This window comes from Apus apus, chromosome 1, assembly GCF_020740795.1.
Source record: "Apus apus isolate bApuApu2 chromosome 1, bApuApu2.pri.cur, whole genome shotgun sequence".
NCBI lineage: Eukaryota > Metazoa > Chordata > Aves > Apodiformes > Apodidae > Apus > Apus apus.
The window spans coordinates 152,315,447-152,339,689 of NC_067282.1; the positions used below are offsets into that span (position 1 = coordinate 152,315,447).

The following is a 24,243-nucleotide window of genomic DNA, read 5'->3' on the forward strand; positions in this document are numbered from 1 at the left end:
GCGCGCCGGGCGGGCACTTCCGGTGAGTACCGGGACACCCCCCCCCCCCCCCCCCCCCCCCTCGCCCCCCGCCGCGGTTGCCCCGGCAACGGGCGCTGCGTGGGCAGGCCCGGGGGTCCCGCGGCTGGCGGGGCCTGTCCCGGCCGCCCCCTGCCCAGCGGAGCAGGCCCGGCTGGCGCCGCCGAGACACCCGCCCCTCCCGGACATGGGTTCCCCGGGCGCCGGGAGAAGCAGCCGGCGGCGGGGGCTGGCGGGGGTGGCGGGTCGGATCGGATCTCTGCCGTGATCTCGTGAGGTCGCCGGTTGATGGGGGTCTGGTCTGTTCTTTCTCCCCAGGGAGTCTGGGATAACCAGCGTCGGGTGAGCAGGCCCCACGGAACCGAAAACAATGTTCGCAGATTTGGACTATGATATCGAGGAAGATAAGCTGTGAGTATTTCGCTTGTCTTTGCCTGGGGTTGTTTGGGGTTTTTTTTGCTAACAATGGGAATAATCTTGGCAGCCAAGACCTAATGAGAGCGGGTAAATCGACCTCTGAACACTGCGTGCTGGAGAGTCAGATTTGGTTTTCATACTGGCACAGGCTGCCCAGGGAAGCTGTGGAAGCCCCATCCCTGGAAGTGTTCAGGGCCAGGTTGGATGGGGCTTGGAGCAACCTGGTCTGGTGGGAGGTGCCCCTGCCCATGCAGGGGGGGGTTGGAACTAGGTGATCTTCTAGGTCCCTTCCAGCCCAAACCCTGGGGTTCTCATTGGTGACAAATCTTGTGTCAACTAGTGACCTAAATCAGGAAAAAATAATATATATATATAATGGAGGAAAGATAATAAGAGGCAGGAAGAAGTTGAGAGAAATTCTCTAGTCTGTAGGTCTGCAAAGAGATGAGCACCAGCATTTCCTGAGCCAGGAAAAGGTTTGGTGAGATTAGCAGTGAATTTGACATGGAGCACTTGTCTTGCATCTCATTTACCTGTGCAAGTTTTCCCCTCACTCCAGCAGTAGGAGCAGGTGAAACACTCTCTAAAACAGGGTACTGTTTCCTCAGTGCCCAGTGATGGATGAGGGTGTCTCTCCCACCTCTAATCCTTGCATGCACGTAGTCTCAGAAAAGGTAGCCCAGAAGGCCTTTCTGCTGACAGGTAATGTGGTGAGCCCAAATGTGCAGTGCCCATTGTGTTTCCAGTTTGCATTAACTCAGGTACTGGAGTTGTTTCAGAGATGCACAGCTCTGCCTTCTATGTTCGTTACTCATCCCCTCTTTCCTGCTCTAGGGGGATTCCTACTGTACCTGGGACGGTGACCCTGAAGAAGGACTCTCAGAACCTGATTGGGATCAGCATTGGGGGGGGAGCACAGTACTGCCCCTGCCTCTACATTGTCCAGGTGGGCACTCAGGGAGGAAGAATAAACCACCTTTGTCTAACAGCGTTGGCCTGGGAGATGGGCAGCGTGGGGAGCCCTGTGCTATTTGCTTGCCTCGAAGTGAGAGACATCATCCCACTTCCCAGTGAATAAGATTTCCTTACCCTAGCACCTAATAGGTTTGGAAGAATCAAGTTAAGACTTTAGAAATTATCCTCCTCTTTGGAGAGCAAGTTAGGATTCCCAGGGAAACGGCGTGACATTCTCAACATCAAGGAATCCTACACTTGAACATCCTGAAAGCCAGAAATTCCTGAGAGAACAAGATGGTCAGCTCACCTCTTAGTTAGGAAAGGGGGAAAAACTGTGTGCCCCATGACCAAAATGCAGCTCAGTTAAATAGGAGGAATGCAATTGTCCCTTTCTTGCTCTTCAGCCCAGCACTCACTTCCCTCTTCCTCTCGGTCCCAGACTACCTGTGCTCTTTCTCCTCTCCCCTAGGTATTTGATAACACCCCAGCAGCCTTAGATGGCACCGTGGCAGCTGGAGATGAAGTCACAGGAGTGAATGGGAAGTCTGTCAAAGGGAAGACCAAGGTGGAGGTGGCCAAGATGATACAGATGGTAAAGGTGAGAGGTAGGAGGGGGCCACTGGAGCTTTTGGGTCATAGTTGGCAGTTTATTGTCCACTGATAAAGAAAGACACTGCTACTGGCTTCCAGCACAGCAGTTGTGGATTTGCTCTTTCTACAGGGAGAAGTGACAATTCACTACAACAAGCTTCAGGCTGACCCAAAGCAGGGCAAGTCTTTGGATATTGGTAAGACTGGTTTCTTTCTGGCTAGAGTGGTAAAGTGACACAGAGGGTTGAAAGATTGGTCCCAGGTGGAAACAAAATTATGATTCCATTTTTCTTCACAACTCAGTAGTTTTCAGATAGGTACTGCTAAAGAGACTTGCAGGTTTATAAAAACCCTTCCCTGACTTCTGGAAATAGTCCTGAAAGTTGAGGGTTGACTGTTGTTGCAGGAGGCTTCTTTTTCTGTGCTGTGTTTAGCATGGATGGTGAAACTCAAGTAGATAATAATTCTATGTATTTATTTTTAATACATCTAAGTCATGTTGGTCTGTTTAGAGTTGCAGCTGTATGTTGCAGAATGGCTTGAGCAGCAGGGCCATGGGCCCTTGCTATCTCCTCGAGAGGCCTTGAGAGTGTAACACAAATAGCAGCTGTACAAGCAGTCTCTTTTTTTAGCCTAACACAAGTATAAACAATCTCTGTTAGCTTAAACTAACCCAAGGACAAGGTAGAGAAGTAGAATAATAGAAAACAAGGAAGAACCCTGGAACTCAGATGTGTATTACTATCCAGTAAAATCACTGCAAGTAGTTGCCGTCCAGTGAAATCACTACAAGTAGTTACTATCCAATTAATTCACTACAAGTAGTTACTATCCAATGAATTCACTACATGTAGGTTCGGAAAAGGGTATAAAAGTAACACTGTGTATTCAATAAAGCAAAGCTTGCTTTATCAATCACATTGATTCTGGACTGCTTGCTTCCCTCACCGCCAGCAGCTGTACACAGAAATGAGTCTGTCAGAAATTGCTGGTTGCAGTTTTTCAGCTTGGAGTGATTCAGTGAGTTTTGTACAACCTTAAATTTTATAGGAGAGAGGAGGCTTTATTTCTAAAACAATGTCTGTTTTGAATTGAGCCTACAGGGCCGTCTCTGTTATACGACCTAACTTTTTCACTTCCCTAAAGAAAAAAATACCTATTCCTCATGCTTTCATTTCTTTTCATGGTGATTAAGGTGCTAATGAATTGACAGGGGTTCAAGAAAATGGTGAGGACTGAGAATGGATTTCTGGGGAAACAAAAAGTGTGGGGAGAATATGGTCTTTTCCAGAGATGTTGAACACTGTGGCTCCAGCTGAGTTCTTGGGAGCTGCAGGCACTTGGCACCCCTGCAAGTTTGCCTCTAAATAAACGCAGCTAAGTCATTTGATTCCTAAGAGGGCATAATTATCTCTAGTAATTTGCAGGGTATGACTGCCAAAGACAGAAATTAATTCCATCAAGGATGACAAAAGGGTTTAACTAAGATCCAAAAGATGTAAGTAAGCAAAGAGATAATGTTGGGTATTAAATTCTATTTATCATGCTTTCAGTCTTGTCTCCTGATTTTAGTGGAAGTAATACAGCAAGTAGCATAAGCAAAGTTTAGTTCTAAATATCATGGTAGGTAGCTTATAGCAAACGGATTTATTGGAATAGTCTTCCAAAAGAAATGCTGGAGCTCTATTGATGGAAGTATGTAAGATGTGATAGCAGAACAGACAGAAGATAGATGTGTTAGGCATGGCTGGACCGAACATCGAGCTCCTCTGGCATTCTTTTCCTGCTCACTGCCTCAGTAGTGAGTTAAGCTCAGACCAGCCAGTTTATTCAATCCCTGAGAAGGTGGTGAGGTGTGCTAGGGTGCTTTTTATGCCCGGAGAAATGACCCTGAGCCTGGTTTGCAAATCTTTTTTGGCCTGTAGTGTTGAAGAAGGTAAAGCATCGACTGGTAGAGAACATGAGCTCAGGGACAGCAGATGCCCTGGGATTAAGCCGAGCCATACTTTGCAATGGTAAGTACTGTCCAGGAGGACATTTTCTTAAGGAAACACTTACCCTCTTGTGCTTACCAGCATTTCATAGTCACGTTATTCCTTCATAATTCTGTCCTTCTACTACACTTCGCTGTTGTGATTGCCCCTGCCCTTTCTGAGTGATCTATCTTGTCACTGGGGCCATTTAAATGTTAGCTAAGGTCAAATTAATTTAAAATGGGGACCCACTTAGTGAATGCTGATAGATGATGATGCCACACTGTAAGAGTGGTTGGCAGTTACTTTAAAAGCTTCCCTAGTTGGACTAGGGGAAAGAAATTTGAACCAAAAATATGAAAATGGTGTTTTTCCAATCGGTCAAGTCTTAACCATGTGGTGGATTGGACTGTTGCAATTCTGTATTCTGGTTCTTGTTTCCATTTAGATGGACTAGTGAAGAGATTAGAGGAGCTGGATAGGACTGCAGAGTTATACAAAGGTAAGCTGCGTCTTCCATTGGACATCAGATGGGAGGGAATGATGCCTCCATCCTGTTTTGATGAAATGACTGAATTGATTTTTCTGTCTTCCATCACAGGCTTGACAGAGCACACCAAGAATCTTCTCAGGGCTTTCTTTGAGCTATCCCAGACACACAGAGGTAAAGAATCTTGAATTAAGGGAGCAGAAATCTTTGATAACCAGTTTCAGGGGTTTTAGTCCATCCTTAGCTGTGTGATTCCATCACTCAACAAAAACTAAATGTTGCAAAAGTCAGCTGGAAAGGGCTGCTCTCCTGGCATTAGTGGCCTATTGCAGGCCCTGTCGTTCACTTGAGACATTCATAAAATCATAGAATTGGTTTGGATTGGAAGGGACCTTCATGATCATCTAGTTCCAACCTCCCTGCATGAGCCGGGACACCTCCCACTAGACCAGGTTGCTCAGAGCACTTCCAGGGATGGAGCAGGAACAACTTCCCTGGGCAACCTGTTCCAGTGTCTCACCACCCTCACACTAAAGAATTTCCTCCTAATGTCTAACCTAAATCTCCCCTCTTCTACTTTTAATCCATTGCCCCTTGCCCTCTCTCTACAAGTCCTTGTAAAAAGTCCCTTCCCAGCTTTCCTGTAGCCCCTTCAGGTACTAGAAGGTCGCTATAAGGTCTCCCTGGAGCCTTCTCCAGGCTGAACAACCCCAACTCTCAGCCTGTCTTCATGGAAGACGTGCTTCATCTCTTGGATCATCTTCGTGGCCCTCCTCTGGACTCTCTTCAGGAGGTCCATGTCCTTCTTGTGTTGGGGGCTTCGAAACTGGACACAGTTCTCCAGGTGTGGTCTCATGAGAGCTCCTCACAGCGAATCCCATTGAAGAAATGCCCTGCCAACCTGCTATCCTTAGGGAATATGTAGCATCATTCCCCAGCTAATTGCAAGGTTACGGGGAGGAGTTGTAACACTGGAGGCAAGATTCTTCTCCAGGGTCAACCTCTTTGTTCATCTGTTTGTATTTGTTTATACCCTCACCCAGCATTTGGAGACGTTTTCTCTGTCATTGGTGTACGGGAGCCACAACCAGCTGCCAGTGAAGCCTTTGTGAAATTTGCTGATGCCCATCGCAACATTGAGAAGTTTGGGATTCACCTTCTGAAAACAATTAAGCCGGTAAAGAATTTAACCGGGGGAGTAAAGGGAGAAGAGGGGAATCTAGAAAGACAGAAGCCTGTCTTTGAAGGTGCAGTCTTAAAAGATCATTCTTTTTGGGAAGAACTGTCTTAGTCTGCTTTCCTTCAGGGACCTCTCTTCATAAAGAACCTAAGAGGTAACAAAGTGAATATATCAGTCTTGTCTCTTTCACTTTTGCACATGAGTGTATTCCTCTCCGTTTCTTTTGGGGATGAGGGGGTAGGTTGGTAACTGCAGTCCCTAGAGCCCTTTCCCTGATATTGGTATTCATAATTAAAAGATGTCATTAAATTTAAAAGAGTTTGGATAAGCAGTCCAGGAACAATCTAAGGATGTCAATCAGTACAGTTGAGTGAGAGTCTCAACAGGGGATCTGTCCGCTTAGTTTAGAAAAGGGAGGATTAAATGTTGATTTGAGCACAACTTTTAAGTGCCATGTTGGATGGACAACGATGGGTAGTGGGCCTCTGAACCAGGAAGAGTGGTTTCCAGGACAAGTTGAAGGTGAAACAAGATTATTTGAAGGAAGACTAATTCAGACTAGAAGTGAGTCATGCCTTTCTAGTGCTGTAACCACATGCCAGTGACTGTCATGAATGCTCTAACCTTGGCAGTTCTGAGTCAAGATCAGATACTTTCTTTCAGATACACTCCAGTTAAAAAGAGTTAACTCGAGTCAGTCTCATGGCCTGGGCTGGTTAGAAGGTTGCACTTGATGAATTGTGGTCATGCTTTTTGGTCTTACATTCAGCAACTGGATGTTTCACTTGCAGATGCTTACTGACTTGAATACATATCTGAATAAAGCCATTCCTGACACAAGACTGACTATCAAAAAATACCTGGATGTCAAGTTTGAGTATTTGGTGAGTCACTTTTTTTTTTCTTTTCCTTTTTTTCCTTTTTTTAGCACTGGTTGAAATTAAATTTCCTACAGTCACATCCTGAGGGTCACATATAGCCTACACAGTCATACATCCATCCTTCCACAGTCCATGCAAGAATGCATTATTTTTTCCAGTTCTTTTTCTGTTGCTGGATTACTGAGATTCAGACACCTGCTTTTGACCCAATAGGTCTCACTGGTAAGAGAGATCTCCCAGAACGCAGAGGACTTCTTTTCTACATGACCAAATGAGTTTCCTTATTTATTTGTGATGAGTTCCTATGCAACTTACGGTCTTGAGCTCCCTTAAATAGCTCACCAGCCTCAGAGTCCATATTTTTCAGGTAGTTTTTCTTTAGCCAGGTTAAACCACTGTCAAATCATGTTTGTTTTCATTTAGACCACACTTTTTTCCCCACTTCTTCATTCCACTCGCCTCTTGTTTTCTACACAAAAAGAATAGGGTAGGGTTGTTGAGTGCATCTGTTTTATAACTGCAGGAATCTATTTCCTTTTACCAGTTTAGAGAAGTATTTGGAGATGTAGCCCTAAGGCGAGTGAATATGGCAGGCTCTCTTCCCACATAAATCCTTCTCACAATCCTTTTTTCCCCCCTCTTTGTTTATTCCCTTCTCATACTTCCCTGGTACTGTGTTTTCCTACACAGTAGATGAGTGCAGGATTTTTCTCTTACTTAGGTTATACTAAAAGTATTACAGATCTATCTACAATATTTGCTCCTGGAATAGAAATAACAAGCACCTTCCCTCTTCCCACTGTTTTCTCTCCTTGTCTTTCTCTAAATAGATTTGCTTTCCACCTGTGATGTTTAATATACTCAGATCCCACTGTGCTTTCCCCAGTGTCCCTAGCTGCAGTATTGAAGGAGGGCTTGAAATGGTACAGCCCTATGGCTGTGGTTGATAATGATATTATTTCTAATTCTTATTATTTTCTTCTTGTTTTGCTTTTTGCCTTTTTTGTTTTTAAATCCCACGAAGTCTTACTGCCTGAAAGTCAAAGAGATGGATGATGAAGAGTACAGCTGCATTGTGAGTACCAGCACTGTGGCGAGGACACCTGCATCCTCTCTTTCTGGAGCTTCCCTCTGCCTTGTCATTGCAAAAGGGCTCCCATGCCTGTGTGTGCCCAGCCAGTGAATACGTCCTAAGAATTGCACACATTTGTTCTTAACATATTAGAAACTGGAAATCCTTAAATGATACCAAGGAAACACTGTCCGTAACTGTGGTGAATCACTGCTGCTGTGGAAATCATAGAGTAACCAGACGTCTCCTCTGCGGTGCCCTTGCTCAGTGGTTGCCTGTCTTAGTGCTACAGTAATATTAGCTTGTGTAAGGAGGATTAAGGTGTTATCTTCACAGATTCCATTTGTGTGTAGTGTACAGCTTATCATTAATTCGGGACTTGTTTCTGAGAAATGGAGGCTTAGCTGCTCCAGCAAAATGCATGTGAAAGCTGCATTTGCAGTTTAAGAAAATTGATTAAAGTATCTCCCTTAACAATAGGGTTTTTCCTAAAAATAGGTGCTTGAAAATCAGAATATTAAAAAAAAAGACAAAACTGGCAACATTCTTCAGTAGTACAGCTTGCTGTCAGGTTTAGAGTTTTACAACTAATCCTTAACATCTCTGTTTAAGACCACTAAGGGTGCCCCCTACATGCGCAGTTTCCCTGCATAAGGAAGATCTTGTTTTATCATAGGTATTGATCTCGGAACAGGAATTTGAATTTTTGGGTTGCCCAGTGCCAGGAAGGAATAAAACTTTCCTAATGCAACCTTTAATTTTATCTGTCCTCCTAAATGGGAAGGAAAGAATCCCAGTCTTGCCCAGCAGAGTAACATCTTTGATTTCTGATACGTGCAATGCGCACTCCCAGCCCGTAGTTGGTAACACATATTTTTATGCATGTTATGTTTGCAGGTGCAAGAGTAGAATGTTTGCTGTTTTGCTAACAGATCTAACCCCTTTATCTCAAAACTATTTCGTGGGACAACATGTAGGTCCCTCCCTACTGGTTTTCCTGCATAGATGTGTAATATGGCATGCGATCAAGATAGGGTGAAGCTTGCAGAGGAGGGCAGAATTTTGTGGGTGGTTGGTATGAATTAATATATCCCTCAGACTCTTCCCTTGTTTGTTCACAGTGCTTGTTTGAATTGTTCAGATTGTTCAGATTAGAAGCCATTCCACTTCTCCATGCTGGATTGAAGGGTCCCTGTCCTCTCTTTGAGTAGTAGTGATGCTTTTCTTTACCATGGCTGGAGTGTATTTGGCCTTCAAAATGGCCCCATTGGCTGCCAGTTTGTTGATGTGCCTCAGTGTTCCTCATATCAGTGATTTCTGAAGTCTGCTACTTGCCCCCCAGTTATGGCTGCACTTCAGTGGTTGCCTCTGTGGAGCTGAAATGATGGCCATCTTGTTGCCTCAGCTTGAAGTCAAAAGTCAGCCAGAGAATCTCTGTTGTGCTTATTGTCTATGAACCGATTCATACCAAAAGGTGATGAGACACAATTGCATAAATAAAAGTTTGCAAGGGCTAAATGGTTTTAAACTAAAAGAGGGTAGATTCAGAATAGATAGAAAGAAGAAATTTTTGAGTCTGAGGGTGGTGAAACATTGGAACAGGTTTCCCATAGAGGTGGTGGATGCCTCATCCCTGGCAACATTCAAGGGTCGCTGCGCAACCTGATCTAGTTGAAGATGTCCCTGCTCGCTACAGGGGGGTTGGGCTGGATGACCTTTAAAGGCCCCTTCCAGCCCAGACCATTCTCTGGTTCTGAGTTTCATGCTTCCTGACTGCAGTTTCAGTGAGCTCGAGAGGGCTGTAATAACCCCAGGTCACTGTGAGTCCGCAGCAGCAGGCAAGCTCTGTGCACAGGCACTGGTGTGGGAGTCTCTAGAATGTCGCTGTGTTTTTGGCAGGCTCTGGGCGAGCCCCTCTACCGGGTCAGCACCGGCAACTACGAATACCGCCTTATCCTGCGCTGCCGCCAGGAGGCTCGCACGCGCTTCGCCAAGATGAGGAAGGACGTGCTAGAGAAAATCGAGCTTCTGGACCAGAAGCACGGTGAGTAGGGCTCCTTTGTCCAGCACCTGCAGGGGGCAGGCAGACGTGGCTTTGGCCTTCATGCTCCTCCGTTGTCTCACCGCAGAAGTCTTTGCTGAAGCGCCATCCTGTGCCGGTGCCTGGGACATCCGTCCTCAGGGGCCAAAAGGGATTAATGCGTGGGAGACTGCAGTTAATACTGGTGAGGGAGGCTTGGTCACAGCCTTCATGCCCCGCTTGTGAAGGGGGTTTTCACCTGCTTTGTTCCCCATGTGTCTCCTCTGCAGTGCAAGACATCGTGTTCCAGCTGCAGCGTTTTGTCTCCACCATGTCCAAGTACTACGATGACTGCTATGCCGTGCTCCAGGATGCAGATGTCTTTCCCATTGAGGTGGACCTTGCCCGCACTACACTCAGCTATGGGCAGAAGGACACGTACACGGACGGGGCAGAAGACGAAGATGGAGAAAACGAGAGAGAAGGTGGCAGGAAGGAGGACGCAAATGGGGAAAAGCTCATTGATGATGCCTGAGTGTGCCAGCATGGCCAGAGGAAAGACTCTGCAGACTGTTACAAAAACAGGTATTTCACATGGCGATTCATCCTCCATGACTTTCTGTGTATGTCCAGCCTGGGATTCCTCCTCTGCTTTGGGTGGGGGTAGCTGGTTGGACTGGGACCAACCTCTGCTTTCCTCTCTTCCATTGCTTGTTTGCCTGGATATTCCTTTTTCCACCAGAGACTTCTTCTGCCCAACTTGGGTGTTGAGGTGTGGGGAGGAAAATCCCCTATGACACCTCCATGTGACTCTGTGTGCAGACAGGACGTGGCTGAGCATGTGGGATGCACCACTCTCCTCTGGTTAGACATCTGGAGATTATTCCAGATGGCAGGAACAGCCCCTTCTATCCTCCCCTTGTGCTATGGGAAAGTGTTAGAACCAGCATTGTTTTCTTCGTCTCACTTCAGGCTGTCTTAAGCTTCCCATTCTTTGGCCTGTTTTAAGCTTCCTCTGTGTCTTCCATCTGTCCCCATGGGCTGCAGGACCAATTTTTGTAGAGTGATTACTCTCACCACTCCCAGCTCTCTATGCCACTCTTTTTGAGAAATAGGAGCAAGTCCAAGGTGATACCTAGAACTGATGGTGATAGGTGTGATCTGATCACCTCCCATCTGAGGGGCCTGGGGAAGCTCTCAAAGCAGGGGTTGGTGAAAGTCACTTCCTGGCATGCTGATCTGCTGCAACCCTGCTGCAAAGATTTGGAAGTCTCTTCCTCTGGCTGCTATCTTCTTCATAGTCCCTGAGTTCCTGCAGAGCTGGCACTGCCTGCACACTCCATAGCTACACCCCAGGGCTAGGATTCTTCAGGATTTTGCCCTGCAGGAAGGAGGCACCTGGCTCAGGAAGGAGTCCTCCTACTCTGCAGCAGTGCTGCAGTGCGGTGACCATGCTTGTCTGAGGCAGACAGGTTCCTGGGAATAACAGCAAAGCTGCACGAGTTTCCATCATTCACCTTTCTTATGACTCCTTGTGATGGACAGTAACCAAATGCACATCTTGAGGAATGTGCAGCCAGTCCTGCACGCTCCTCCCTCGTGCAGAGATCCACCTTAGAACCACAGAGGAGATGCACCATTCTCAAACTAGAGAGGAGAGACAGGAAGACTCGTGGAGAGAAGAAGACACAACTTATAGGCAGAGACTTGGACATTTTGAGTGTCCCACGTAACTAGCATGCCACCCCTACCACCCCCTGCTCTCCTCTCTGCACAGCCATTTTGTGCTGCCTCTGGGCTAGCCAGAAGCAGGAGCTAACATCCCATTCCCCAGCACAAGGGAAGGAGGGAAAGGATAACCAAGGTGAGTGAGGCTGCTTCTTTCCTCCTTCATTTTCTCCCTCCACCTCTGTGGGCTGACCCCAGATGCAGATGGCACGTTCTCTTTTAGTGGGCAGCACAGCTGCCAGGCATGGTGTGCTTCTCAGAGGCAAGGCCTTCTCTGTCATTACATTCTAGTGGTAGTGAGAGAAGTTCTTTAAGGGCATTAATTTATGATCGAGATGTTTGTTTTGTTTTGTTCTCTTTAATTCATTTTTGGAGCTTTGTCATCGCTGTGGGTGCCTGGAAGAAAGTTGTCCATGGTCAGGCTGCTCTGGAAGATTTTAAAAGGCTCTGATATATTGACTGTTGTCTCTAATAAAGAAAAACATGACATTTTGTTTCCTGTCCTTTATGGGTTTTCTTTAAAGATTTGCTTGCTCATCCTCCATTTGTTTTAATCTCGAAATATAATGATGGAAAGATGGATGTCATGTGCTGGCCTTTTTTTTTTTCTGGTGGATAATCCCTATGCCAAATTGTGGGGGTCACTGCAGCACACTTTCCAGAGGAAGAGGGTTAGAAATGCTCTACCAAAGCCAGTCCTCCATGTAAGACCAGCTTCTCTGTATCTTCACTTCCCAGCAGAACACCAGCCTTGTAAAGCCACCAGTTGCCTAGGTCCTGCCCCGTGGCATCCTTGCACCCCTCCAGAGCCAGCTTCTCCGCACAGCTCAGTTGTTGCATCATAAGCTTGAGCTGATGCTTAAGTCCCTTATCCTCTTTCAGAGCTGTTCTTTGTGCCAAAATATGGAGGAGTTAAGAGGAACAGAGAAAATGCTTCCCTGGAGCCTGTCTGAAAGCCAAAGTGACTGGCAGTGTAGCCAGGTTTTCTGCAGCCTGGCTGGTGGAGGGGAAGGAAGAGGGTCGGGTGTCTCACAGCACCATCTGCAGCAGGATCATGTACCCTAAGGGCTTTTGTGTGCTTTTGAGAAGAGATTAAGGAGCTGGAACCTTACTGGGCAGTGTTGACTGGTGAAAAGGAAACAGAGGGGACCTGCCTGCTGCTGCTGAGGGCAGGGTTTTTTTCATGCTGAGGACCTCTGGGAAGTTTGGAGCTGCTTCTTGGAGGGGGTATTGGTAAATAAGGAAAACCTGGATGGGTTTGGGATTGCTGGGGAGAGAGCTATGGAACATCTTGGTCAAGAAGAGCAGAAACAGTGATCTTCCCTTGTGGGGAAAACAAGCTTGCAGAGCAGTGAGTGAATGCCTGCAGGGCTCTAGCACCCTTGCTGCTGCTTCCCATTGTCCCAGAGCTTTGCGTCTGGGGTTTGTTGTGGTGCTTAGTCTGATTTGGGATATTTCTAAGTGGGTTTGAACAGGAAAAAGCCCAAAGTCACTGCTATGACTGGCTGATGATCAGAGCTAACAACAGTGTTAGCCATGGTGGGACAGGGCACAGCCCCATGGGGTTTACCTTCTCCCCTCCAATTTCATAGAATCATAGAATCATAGAGTGGTTTGGGTTGGAAGGGACCTAGAAGATCATCTAGTTACAATCCCCCTGCAAGAGCAGGGACACTCTCCACTAGACCAGGTTGCACAAAGCCCTGTCCAACCTGGCTTTTTGTCTCTTCTTTAAGCAGCTTTATTTTGCTCATCATTTTCTGCTCCTTGCTGGGGAGCATCTAGCCTGGAAACCTTTCCTTCATGTCCCCCACATCCTCGCTGGGTTTAAATGGCTTTACAGGTCCTTCAGGCTTTGCCCATTACCCATTAATTTGTAGTCAGTCAATGAATGGAATGAAACACCTCTTTTGATGGTCCCATGAGCTGCCTTCCCTGTAGCCCTCTGCTTAGTTTTTGATCCCTCACTATAGTCACAGGTTCTCCCAGGGCCTCTAAGGTGAAGCGGTTCAGGAAACCGGAAGAAAGGGCTTTGGCCAGAGGTGTTTATAAAGGATCCAGTCCTAAAGCAGATTAGAAGTGGTTTAAGCATGCCAGGGAAGGTTGTCCTCTCTGAATCTAGAAATCCACCACTGCAGTAAGGGTGAGGGGGTCATGCCTGTCTTACCACGTGCTCCAACATCCAGGGCCTGCAGCTTGTCCTGCCTTACCTTTGATTCCTTTACGTAAGGGGGTTTTCTCTATTTAAAAGGAAAACACACACATGCTTGGTGCCATTCCTGCTGAGTGGATAATTCCCTGGGACAGGGTTATTTACCTGCCCTGAAGCCCCCACCCCCATAGAAGCCAAGTTGTTCCCCTCACACATCAAGAGGGCTCACTTCAGCCTAGATAAAGCTGCCTCGCCACTACTCCTGTCGAAGAGGCTCCATCTCATAGCTGCTCACCTAATGGTACTAGTCTTTCTGTGATGTCTTCTTCTTGTGCCTCAGCAGTGGCCTCTAACCCAGCACTCCCCTACTTGGAAAAGCAGCATCATGTGTCACTGTCCCAGCTTTACCGCTCACAAAAGAAGCTCCAGACGAAGGTGGTCGGAGCCGGTGTCCCACGCGTGGGGCAGTGCCCAAGGCAGGCACTGCAGGGAACAGTGTCTGCCCCCATGCTGGCTGCAGGTGGCCCAAGTGACAGCTATGACTAACACCACCTCCTAATCCTACTGCCAGCTAGCCTGGCACTATCCCGGCAGTGGAAGTGGAGAGGAGGAAACACTGACACCAAAGCATACCAGATCTGATTACAAAGAGTCTCTAATTGTTTGTGTTCTGTATTGTGACAATGCAGAAGGAAAAGGAGAGTCCTTGGCAGCCTCTTCAGAAGACTTTCTCCCGGGCTGGTTTGGAAGTAAGGAAAGAAGATTATAATTATATTTTCTTTTTGGTGTTTGGGCTGCTCTGAGCCTGCGTTGTACCAGCACGGGTGCAGGATGCAAGCAGAGGTATCACTGGGTAGGTATGTGGGCATATGTACATAAGGACCAGCTATTCTTATACCTCTCCCTCTTTCTTCTTACATCTGCTTTTGTCTCAGCTTTCTCCACCCCATATCCCACCTACCCTCCCACGCTTGAGGTACGTGCAAACAAGGCCAGTTTTTTACATCCCTGTTCCTCTGCCCTGGCTAAAAACTGTCCCTCTCCACCTTCGGGTCAGCGTTGCAGCCATCTCGTGCCAACACTTCCCCGTCCCCCTCAGGACACCCGCCTCCCTCCCCGCTCTGCTCCTCTGCCACGTGGTTGGCCTCCTCGTTGGCTGCCACCACGGCGTTGTCGGTGCTGTGGGCTGGCTGGTGGTTGTCGCTGCTGTGCTCATCGGCTTCCTGCACATCGGATTCCGCTTCCTCGGTGTCGCTCCCGCTGCCTCCAGAGGGGTTCTTCTCCGGAGGAGAATCCTTCTTCTTCCCTCGGTTCAGGCAGCAGTAGGTGGCCATGGCCAGGAAAAGAGCGGAGAGCGCGACCTCCGAGCCCGCCAGGTAGAAGATCACCTCGTAGTTCTTGAGAGCATCGACCAAACGGCCTGATGGTTGGAGGAGAAATGAGACAGTTTAGCTTCAGCTTACATGGCTCCACATGGACAGTCCAGCACAGACAGGCAGCACCTCCAATTGGCTGAGGACCCATGTTTCAAAGGGAAAGCAAGAAGCCTGAATATCAAAAAGGCACCATGGGCAAGAGCTACACTGTTCCACCAGGGGAAAGTACTGTAAGAGTGCGGGATTGGTGTTTTCTCTTGTTTGTTTAAATAATAGTGGGAGGTGAGACTAGCCTCTGAGGACTTGGCTTGTCCAATCTCAGAAAATAAAGGAAATTTGAGAGAGCATTGCTATTTCTTTAGCTCTCATGTCAGGAAAACATTTAAAGGGGAGAAGAAACATCTCTGTGGCAGAGAAATCCCTGTGGTAGGCCCACACCTGATGATTTATCTGCCTAAGAGGTGATCTCAATGCATCTGCTGAATGCGCCAGGGCTGGCAATGGAGGGAGGGTTCCCAGTCCTCAGTGCTGGGGACTCTGAACAGCCACTGAGCTCAGATGGGGCTGTGGTGACCAGAGGTTTCACCCCAGTCCTCTCTGCTCCCGCCTGTGCATAGAACCCCAGTCCCAGCCGCGCTATGATGCATGGCCAGAAACCAGACCCAGGGCCCACTGAGGTGCCTCCTGGAGCAGTCACGGGAGGCACGTGGCGAATTCCTCACCAGGGTGAATGTTTCCCTGGTTCACCCAAGCCGGATGGCGAGCAGGGAGCCTGCGTGCATGCACGCCTGCCTGCGTGTGTGTGCAGCTTATCCTGGGACAAACCCCCACAGCCCCACGGAGCGGGAAGCGGCTCAGAAGGATTACACCAAACAAAGCCACTTTGTTCAGCCCTCTTCTTCCAGGCGAGCGTTGCTCCCCGGACTCCAGGCCATGGGGTTTGCCAGCACACTCAAGCTTTCCCTCCTCAACACTGCTCGTCGGTGACTCTGCACCATCTGCATCTGGTTGTGGCTGCGCATGGTACCGAGGCACGGCTGAACTGAGGCAGGAGGGCTGTTAAATCTCCCTCTGCCCCCATGGTCTCTCTGTAGCTGCCTCTCAGACATGTATTTCTTGACCCTTCCAGGCCTGGGACTGCCAGCTACCCCAGCAGGTTGTAAGATGGGACATGAATTGCTCTAAGCATCAAGAGGGTCTTCTCTTGGCCACCAATTTTTACCCAAGAGCTGGGTGGAGTCTCTGAGGGCAGGTTTCACTCAGATCTGGGGGTATGTGCTGGGGGAAAGCTCATTCACACAGAGGTCTTCACTGATGTGCTTTTAGCCCGTGTGTTGCATCTGAAGGGAGTGCAGGAGGCAACGGAGTGGTTCCTGCCTGGGGATTTGCCTGTGGTCTGTCCTGGACCCTTCCTCACAAATCCCACATGCAGGAAACTGCACTTAATTTGGAAAGGATCCTTTGGCATGATTTGGCTTTCTCAGACCTGACCAGACACTTAACAGGAACCTCCTAGGTGAAGGGTCCCTCCACACTCAGCAGCCTATTTATGGACATGGACCTTACCAGGAACTGTGGCTTTAATTAGACTGGTTGAGAAGCTGTGTCTTAATCCTCTCATAAAAAGTAACAGCAAATTCCTCAGGTGGCTCTGCAAACTGTTTCAAATTGATTGACACCAAAAAGCCTGTGCCTTGGGGTTGGGACCAACACAAACTGAGATCATTATTCACAGCAGCTATCAAAAGGCCACAGACCCCAAGGAGAACTTTAAAGATGCTCCACCTCTTGTCCTACTCAAGACTCTCAAAGGTTTGCCAGCAGCATGTGCCTGACCCTACCTAGAATACAATTTTACGTGACACTTGCAGTGGAGGCAGAGACCTGGACACCAGCATGAAAGAGTGGAAAGTGCCACAGGTCAGGACCGAGGGACACTGGAAGTTGTACCACTCTGGATAGCTCTGTGTGCCTGGCATGGCTCAGGTTCTCTGAGCAAAGCAGAGAGAGAAATACCACTTGCTGTCTTCTGCCCCTGCTCAGATTCAGTGTTGTGGCACATGGAGCGAGACTGGGAGCTCTCATTTCAGATCTCAGCTTCCAGGGGAAATTTGGGAGAAACAGGGTCTTTCTTCAAGCCCATGCCCAATACCTGCAGTACCCTGGAATGGCAGCTAAACAATCCACCTGTGTTTTGCAGCAAGACACCTACCTGCAGAGGGTGGACCGATGAGCACAGCAAAAGCCTCGATGAGCAGGACCAGCCCAATGGCGCTGGAGAACTTCTGGGAGCCAACAATGGCCATCAGGACCTCGAACTGCAGTGCTCCCACCATGCCGTAGGAGATGCCAAAAAAGACACAGAAGATGACCAGCCCCGTGTAATTGCTGGCCCTGGCGCTGCAGATGTCGGTCAGGCCATTGAAGAGCATAGAGAAGCTGAACAGGTACGCCACGTGAGGGCGGACCCACTTCAACCCTGCCACCATGCCGCAGGCCGGGCGGGCAAAGATGTCTATGAAACCAATGATGGAGAGCAGGAATGCAGCCTCTGTGTCTGGTACACCTGTGTCCTTGGCATAGTTGACCAGCAATATGGGGGGCACGAAGAGACCCAAGACCAGGATGAACTTTGAAATAGTGTAAATGATAAACCCTCGGTTGGAAAAGATACTAAAATCCAGGAGTTTCTTCCCTTTCTTGGGCGGCTTCTTGGCTTTCTGGGCTTTCCTGGTTCCATCAGCGGTGCTGATTCCCTCCTCTGACTTCCCTCCTATGGGCAGCATCTCCTTGGCTTCGTATTTGTCCTGAGTCTTCTCCATCTTCCGCTTCATGCCCGCATCCAGGGGTCTCATGACTGCCCCACAAGTGCAGCAGTTAAGCAGAAGGCCCCCCATGATAAGGAACCCTCCTCGCCAACCAAACTTCTCCAGAAGAACTTGCCCCAGCGGAGAGAGTGAGGAAAGGAAGACAGGGCTCCCAGCAGCTGCCAGGCCATTGGCAAGAGGCCGACGCTTGTCGAAGTAGGTACCCAGCATGATCAGTGAGGGCTGGAAGTTCAATGCCATACCCAGACCTGCATGAGGGTGAGAGCCAGGAGGGAGACAGGGAGTGAAATAACACGAGACATGGTTTGCAACACACCAAAAACCGTCCTCAAGCTATCCTAGTTCTCAAGTCCCATGATGGAATTGATTCATGTGTGGGTGAATCACTGATTCACAAGCCTCTATTCCTTCATGTGGGTGGCTTGCCCCTGGGGAAGAGGGACGAAAACAGCCTGTCTACCTGGACTGTAGCTGAATCAGGTTACTGTGGCCACATTTAGACAGGACCCGTGCCTTAGAGGGAACTTTGTCTCCCTCCACTACCACCATATTCCAATGTCACCCCAGCTGCCATGATCACTGGGTATCACTTGCATTTCTTCTGTCCCTTGCCTGTTTAGGTGCAGCAGATGCATCTCCCACAGGTGTAACATTCAGGACTAGATGCCTCCTGTGAGCAGGTGAGAAGAGGTGAGGGGAGACCTGATGCTAGACCTGGCAATGCTAAGGGGAGATACAACATGGTCTTATCTCTTCTCCAGGTAAGTCCATCCCTCCCAGCTCCTGAAACACTCACCTGTCAGCACGCCAGCTGTCAGATAAAGCTCAATGATATTGGTGGTAAAAGATGCCAGGATCATGCCAGCAGAAGCTAGCAGCCCACCGATGAGCATCACAGGCCGGCAGCCAAACTGGTTCACCATGATGCTGCATACTGGTCCTGGGAGGAAGCAGAGGAGACCGAGTAGGAGACGAGGAGACAGGACAGCCTGGAAGGGGCAGCCTGCCTAAGCGGGGCACCCAGGGAAGATGAAAAACTACAGAGGGAGATCACTGGCTGGCTGCTTAGATCCACAGCTCTTGGTTCTGGCCAAGGGAGAGAGGCCTCAGTGTGGAGGCCTTTGTTTTGCCCAGCCTTCAGCCCCCTGTTTCCAAGAAGGAGCTTAGTGGGATAGGGACAGTGCTTCAGCAGTGGAAGCAAACCATGTTAACTGGCTGAGGCAGGTGGGTTGACTCCTGATGTCTCCTGGGGCAGAGGAGACAGGGACATGAAATCCAGCACACTTCTAGAAGAAAAGTGGTGGGACAATTGTATTCTGCATGTTGATTCATGACTGGGCCACTGAACATGAGGAGAGCCCATGGAGACAGGATCTGGGCCCATAGCTGGGCAGGAAAGGCACAAGATGGGGAGGGGGAAGTGTATCCAAGCATCACCTGTCCCATAGAGCATGGCCAGCATGATGGAAGAGATCCAGGCTGTGTCACTGTAGCCCACATGGAAATCTTTCATGAGCTCCTTGAAGTAGACACTGACAGCTTTCGGGAAGGCATAGGAGAAGCCGGTGATCACAAAGCAGCCAAAGAGCACGATCCAGCCCCAGCCACCATCTGGGGGCTTCACAGGAGCTGGGAGCTGCCCTTCTTCTGGGTCAGCTCTCCCCATCGTCTAGTCTGGGAGGGGAAAAGCTGAGAGGAGGTAGGGCAGAGAGAGAGAAATCTCCAATTGCTGCAAGAAGAGAAGAGCAGAGCAAATATTCACCACAAGGTTTTTCTCCATGCTCACCATCTGAGAGCCTCACTGGGGGACCACGTAATCTCTCTGCACCTTAATCCTCTTCAAGGTGAGATTTCTTCAGGGTGTGAGGTCAAGCAACAGCTGGGCAGAGGTGGAAAGATTCCCCTGAGCTCGGGGCAGCCCATAGCTCCTTGGCCTCTGGTAAGAGACAGCTGAGCAAGGTCACGGCATCCAGCTGAGACTGGAGAGCTGCATCTGATGCAGTGGGGCACCAGGGTCTCTAGCACCCCCTTTGCTCCATATCCAGCCTTGTCTGCAGGCTGGTGCAGGGTGACAGCCAGCAAGGTGAACCCCTCCCAGCTCCCAAGATTTTCCTTTGAGCCTCTCCCGTCCTGCTCTGCTCTAGCTGTAAGCCTGCCAGGACCTGCCCTGCTACAGACTGCTCCAGCAATAGGGCAGAGGAGGTCCATTAACCCCATGGTGCTTTCCTCTGGGAGGACTCTGTGCACAGCCCTCTCCCTTGTCCCCCTTTCCCTGCTGTGAGGGGTCAGATTTGGGAAATGGGTGAAGGGGGAGAGCACTGCAGACCAGTGGTTATTTACATGCCAGAGAGATTAAGGCTCTGTACCTCCACAGAAAGGCTGGAACAAAGCATAAGGAGGGAGAAGGAGGGAATTAGAGGGGGTATCTTGTGAGTTGCTCTTGGATTCTTAAGCTGCCCAAGAATTTTGCTCCACTTGGCTGCTGTGGGCATGTTTTTCTCATTTCTCCCCTAGGCACCACGTTTCTGCCATACCCCTTCCAGCACCACTGGCCTCAGTTTCTTGGCCAGCCAGGCTTATTTTCACACCTCTATACAAAAACATCACTGGTCTTTGAGGATAGATGCTCCTGGGTAGCATCAGACAGGCGTTACAAAGCAGACGGGCTTTCCCCATGTCTGAACTGGGATTCAACAGGTCCAGTTTGCTCTGTCACCATTCTGCTGTCAGTTCACCCCCAGTGTGGTCCTCTCTCCTCCCATCTCCCTTGGCTGGAAGACTATGAGGTGGCAGTAATGTTCCTATCCCTTGGTACTGGCAGTTGTGGGAAATGCCAGCAATCACATGCTGACTGGAGACTGCCGAGGGGACAAAAACACTCCTATGGATGATGGGAAGTGCTCTGAGAGGGGTCTGGAACCATAGTTTAGGGGGTGCTGGAGAAGCAACTTGCAAGACAAGAGAGCTAGGAGAGTTCTGAGGCCCTCCACAAAGGACAAAGCACCTGTACCCACAGTGCATCAACATGAGGAGGCACAAAATTATCTTGGCCAGTTGGTTTTAGCCAGGTGCTTAAGCCAAGGTGGGAGGAGGAAGGGTGGGATCAATCAGCCACCCACAGCAGTCTTTCTCCTTCCCCACCCTGGGGGACCCTTGCTCCTGAAAACACTTGAGGGTTTTTATGGCGTCTGCCACCCCTACAGGTCCCTACAGCAGAGATCCCCCAACTTTCAGGACCCCATCAGCTGTGAAAAAAAGTGAGCAGAATCTGGCTCTGAGTGTGGATTGTGCCATTGTGCCCATTCTTGTGGATGGACATAACTGAACAGCTTTCAGGTTGAAGCACAGGGGCCAGCCCAGGCTACTCCAATCTCTTCCCTCCAGCTCAGGTCTCAGGGGCTGTGACAAGGGGCAGAGGCATGAACTGAGAATGGAGTGCTATAAATACATTTTTCAAGGTGAAGAATCATGGCAAGAAAGGAAAGATTCAATATACACTCTCCAGCCAGCCATACCTTCCCCTTCATAGCCTCTCTGATATTACCTGGGTCACTGGCACCAGGCCAGCCAGAATAAACAGGCTGCCATCACCCACCTGCTTCTCCTCTCCCATCTCCACCTGACTGACAAGCTAGGTACAGCTGTACAAAAAGTGGCCTGCAGCCAAATTGCAAAGATTTCTCAATCCGTGCTGCTGCTTCACCACTGCACCACCTGCTGCAAATTGGTGCCTCTAATAAGAGCAACTGACACCAAACACACCCTGAGCCTTTTTATCCAAGCCCCTCTCTCCCAGCCTCTAGTTCTTATTTTGCACTACAGAACAAGTTCATCAATCAGACCATTGCAACTGCTCTTTTTCTTTCTTTTTTTCTCCTCCAGCTTCCTAGTAAGAAAATATTGGTCCATCTATGGTGTGGTCTTCAGAGACTGTAGCAGTGCCTATCAATGATCAATCAATGGTGGCTGATTTTAAACAGCATATTAGACAAATATCCATCAGTACTGTTGGAGTCTGGGCCTGGATGGGTACCCCTGCGGGAGACGCTTGCTGCTGCAGAACTGTAAAGCAAGACAGGCATGAAGGAGCTTTTTACCTGTCTGCAGACAGAAGCTGGCTGAAAAAGATGAGGTGCTCCAGTGGAGCTCACCTGCAGAGATGCCTCCAAAGCCAATATGCTGTAACCCAGTGTTGCTGGATATTTATCTCAGCTCTGAGCCAGGCATTTCAGAGCTGCCTTGTTCATAATAACACCTCAGCACATAAGCTGGCTCTCCTGCTCATGTCTCTGCACAGTGGTCACACTGTGTGCCCTTCACGCCCTCTACAGCTTGCTATTCTTTTCTCCTCAGTTAAGGAGCTTTATTCACAGGTAAAAATACCACACGTAAGTTCACATGCACCTAAAAGCTCATCAGCATGGGCACCTGCTCTTCCCCGTGCGTCAGGGGCAGGTGGGACAGAGCCTAGCTGCAGGTGGGTGCCAGGAGAAGACTTGCACTGACACCAGCAGTCACCAGCCTGGGCTAGGAGAGGGAAGGCCACAGCAGTTTCAGCCACGGCTTCCAGTCTCTGGAGTCACACAGAGCAGGCAGCAAAGCCCTGCAGTGCCAGGCAAGCTGCACCCAGGAGGGCCCACGCAAACGCTCCTTTTGCCTCCACATACCACAGACGTGGTGGGGCTTGGTTTATGAAATGCAATGGCCACAATTCATGACGCCAGCCTCCCCAGCCCACAGACAACACCTGGGAAAGCATTCATGAGACAGATGAATGAGTGCAGGGCTGGGTGGGATGAGCTGTCCTGTCGGCAGCCGGTGCCAGGATGCAAGCGCAGCCTCCGCGCCACTCACCTGCGCAACCGAGCGACGACCTCCCGAGCGCAGGCTGAGCCCCCGAGGGCTAAGCAGACCTGTCCACAGTGCTCCCTTCTCCCTCTGGCTGGCACTACACAGCTCTGGACCAGGGTGCCCGGTTAGATGGTCCCGCTGGCACTTTGCTCCATGGTGAACACGCAGTCAGCCGGGCACAGGGCGATGTCTGCAGGGATCCAGTGCCCGTCGAGTGGCCCCGCTCCTTCTCTCAGGGCAACCGTGTCCTCTCTGGAGGGCTAATCCCCCTCTCAGCCTGTTTTCCTCCGACTCCAATGCTGCCCAGCAAAGCCACCTGTGGCCAATCCGGGGGGGGACGGGACACCCCACGCAGGGGGTCCCCTTCACCTACTGTGGGTGCAGGTAGTGCCTGCTCCACAGCACTCCCAGTGTGGATGTGGGTCAGCAGCTGCTTGTGGTTTCAGGTCGGCAGAGCCCGGCGGGTGCTGAGCGGGCAGAAAGCACTTCTCCACTTTTAAGAGGCTTTTCCAGCCAATGGGGAGGAGGTGGCTGCCTGCCGTGGCCCGAATCCCCCAGTAATCCCACTGCCCAGGGGCTCCTTGCCTTTCCCTCCAGCAGGGCAGGGTGGCAGGGGGCAGATTTGGAGGGGCTGAGGCAGGAGGAAGCCAGGGGGAAGCTGGGGGTGCTGGTGATGGCTCCAGCCAGGAGGGAGGGGGGCTGGAGAGGGGAGCAGAGGGGCATGAGAGCAAGGGTGCATGTTTCAGTAAGGGGCACAGTGGGGGAGGGGGCTGCTTTGGAAGCCCCCCACCACTTCCTCTGTCACCAGCCAGAAGGATGGAGAAGTGCTGGCCTGGTTCCGCCGGGCATGTGCCCAGCAGAGAGCGAAGACAAGGTGGAGCAGATGAAGAATCACTGCTGTCCATGGCTCAAAGGGTGGGATCCAGCCCACCCCTGGCAGCTCACCAACAACCCCCCACAAAAATGAAATCCCTCAGTAGCTGCCACCCGGTAAGGGGCTCTGGTAGGGGCCAGGGACAAGCCAGTCTCCAGCCATGGATGGGGGAACCCATTTTACTTCCACAGAGGGTGCTGGGGATCATCCCAGGTGGGATTTTGGGGAGGTGGGAGAGAAAGACCCAGGCTGTAAACTCCCAAAGCACCTCAGCCCCCACTGCTGTGCCTGGTGGCAAGGCAGGGGGAGCTGCAGGGGCTTTGCAGTGCTCGCAGCCAGGGTTTAATTTCTATTAATAAGGCTAATCAGCTAAAGCCCTGGCTGGTGCTCACACTCCCTCCCTCACTGACTCTCCCTTTGGCCCCGATGGTGGGGCCAGGCCAGTGAGGCACCCACAAGCCCCAGCAGGTCCCTGGGGGAGCATTTGCCCCCCACACCGAGCTGTCCCATGGCACCCCTGGGGCTCACAGCCTGAGCCAGGAGAAGATGGCCACCATGCCTTGTTCTCCTGGGTAAGGCTGCCTGCACATGGTGGCTGGGAAGTGGGGGCTTGCTGCCCTCCAGCAGAAGGATGACTTGAGGGGACCCATGCAGCCCACCTGGTGCCCTCCTTGTCTGCCTTGGCCCCCTGGGCTGGTGGTTGCCCTAGCTGGAGCCATGGCACTGAAGCATTTGATGCCATAACCGTGGGCAGCCATCATGGCTCCAGTGCCAGCGGGGACCCCGCATTCTGACCCTGCTGTGTTCTCTGACTGAGGCAATGTCCTGGCCATTG

The 24,243-nt window shown here is 50.1% G+C and overlaps 2 protein-coding genes across 5 annotated transcripts; one reads left to right on the top strand and one right to left on the bottom strand.

Annotated features, from left to right (window-relative positions):
* On the top strand, positions 1–14,604 carry PICK1 (protein interacting with PRKCA 1). 3 transcript variants are annotated; one of them, XR_007890228.1, is made up of 14 exons: positions 55–429; positions 1,270–1,381; positions 1,862–1,990; positions 2,114–2,180; positions 3,909–3,998; positions 4,405–4,458; positions 4,558–4,620; positions 5,490–5,623; positions 6,418–6,510; positions 7,532–7,582; positions 9,479–9,623; positions 9,890–10,184; positions 14,169–14,228; positions 14,415–14,604. XR_007890228.1 is itself a non-coding variant. In XM_051626691.1 (13 exons), the coding sequence occupies exons 2-13, from the start codon at positions 389–391 to the stop codon at positions 10,132–10,134; spliced, it is 1,224 nt and encodes a 407-aa protein (XP_051482651.1). In that variant the 5' UTR covers positions 1–22; positions 337–388; the 3' UTR covers positions 10,135–11,816. The 3 variants fall into 3 exon arrangements, 1 of the variants encoding a protein (XP_051482651.1); XM_051626691.1 differs by lacking the exons at positions 14,169–14,228; positions 14,415–14,604 and adding an exon at positions 1–22 and having other exon boundaries at positions 337–429; positions 9,890–11,816; XR_007890227.1 differs by having other exon boundaries at positions 14,169–14,511.
* SLC16A8 (solute carrier family 16 member 8) lies at positions 14,134–22,984 on the bottom strand. 2 transcript variants are annotated; one of them, XM_051626669.1, is made up of 5 exons: positions 22,538–22,984; positions 19,121–19,412; positions 18,480–18,623; positions 17,068–17,931; positions 14,134–14,899 (listed from the first exon to the last, which is right to left on the bottom strand). In XM_051626669.1, exons 2-5 carry the CDS (start codon positions 19,347–19,349, stop codon positions 14,505–14,507), a joined length of 1,632 nt encoding a protein of 543 aa, XP_051482629.1. In that variant the 5' UTR covers positions 19,350–19,412; positions 22,538–22,984; the 3' UTR covers positions 14,134–14,504. The 2 variants fall into 2 exon arrangements, with proteins under 2 accessions (XP_051482629.1, XP_051482639.1); XM_051626679.1 differs by lacking the exon at positions 22,538–22,984 and adding an exon at positions 21,781–21,834.
* Between the last annotated feature and the right edge of the window lie 1,259 nt (positions 22,985–24,243).

Coding starts and splice junctions, on each gene's coding strand:
- SLC16A8 (XM_051626669.1), bottom strand. CDS start 19,349: ATGGGGAGAGCTGACCCAGAAGAAGGGCAGCTCCCAGCTCCTGTGAAG. Junction 18,624..19,120: donor GGCCATGCTCTATGGGACAG/GTGATGCTTGGA, acceptor GCTTCCTCCCAG/GACCAGTATGCAGCATCATG. Junction 14,900..17,067: donor CATCGGTCCACCCTCTGCAG/GTAGGTGTCTTG, acceptor TCCAACCATCAG/GCCGTTTGGTCGATGCTCTC.
- PICK1 (XM_051626691.1), top strand. CDS start 389: ATGTTCGCAGATTTGGACTATGATATCGAGGAAGATAAGCT. Junction 4,621..5,489: donor GCTATCCCAGACACACAGAG/GTAAAGAATCTT, acceptor ACCCTCACCCAG/CATTTGGAGACGTTTTCTCT. Junction 5,624..6,417: donor TTCTGAAAACAATTAAGCCG/GTAAAGAATTTA, acceptor TTTCACTTGCAG/ATGCTTACTGACTTGAATAC.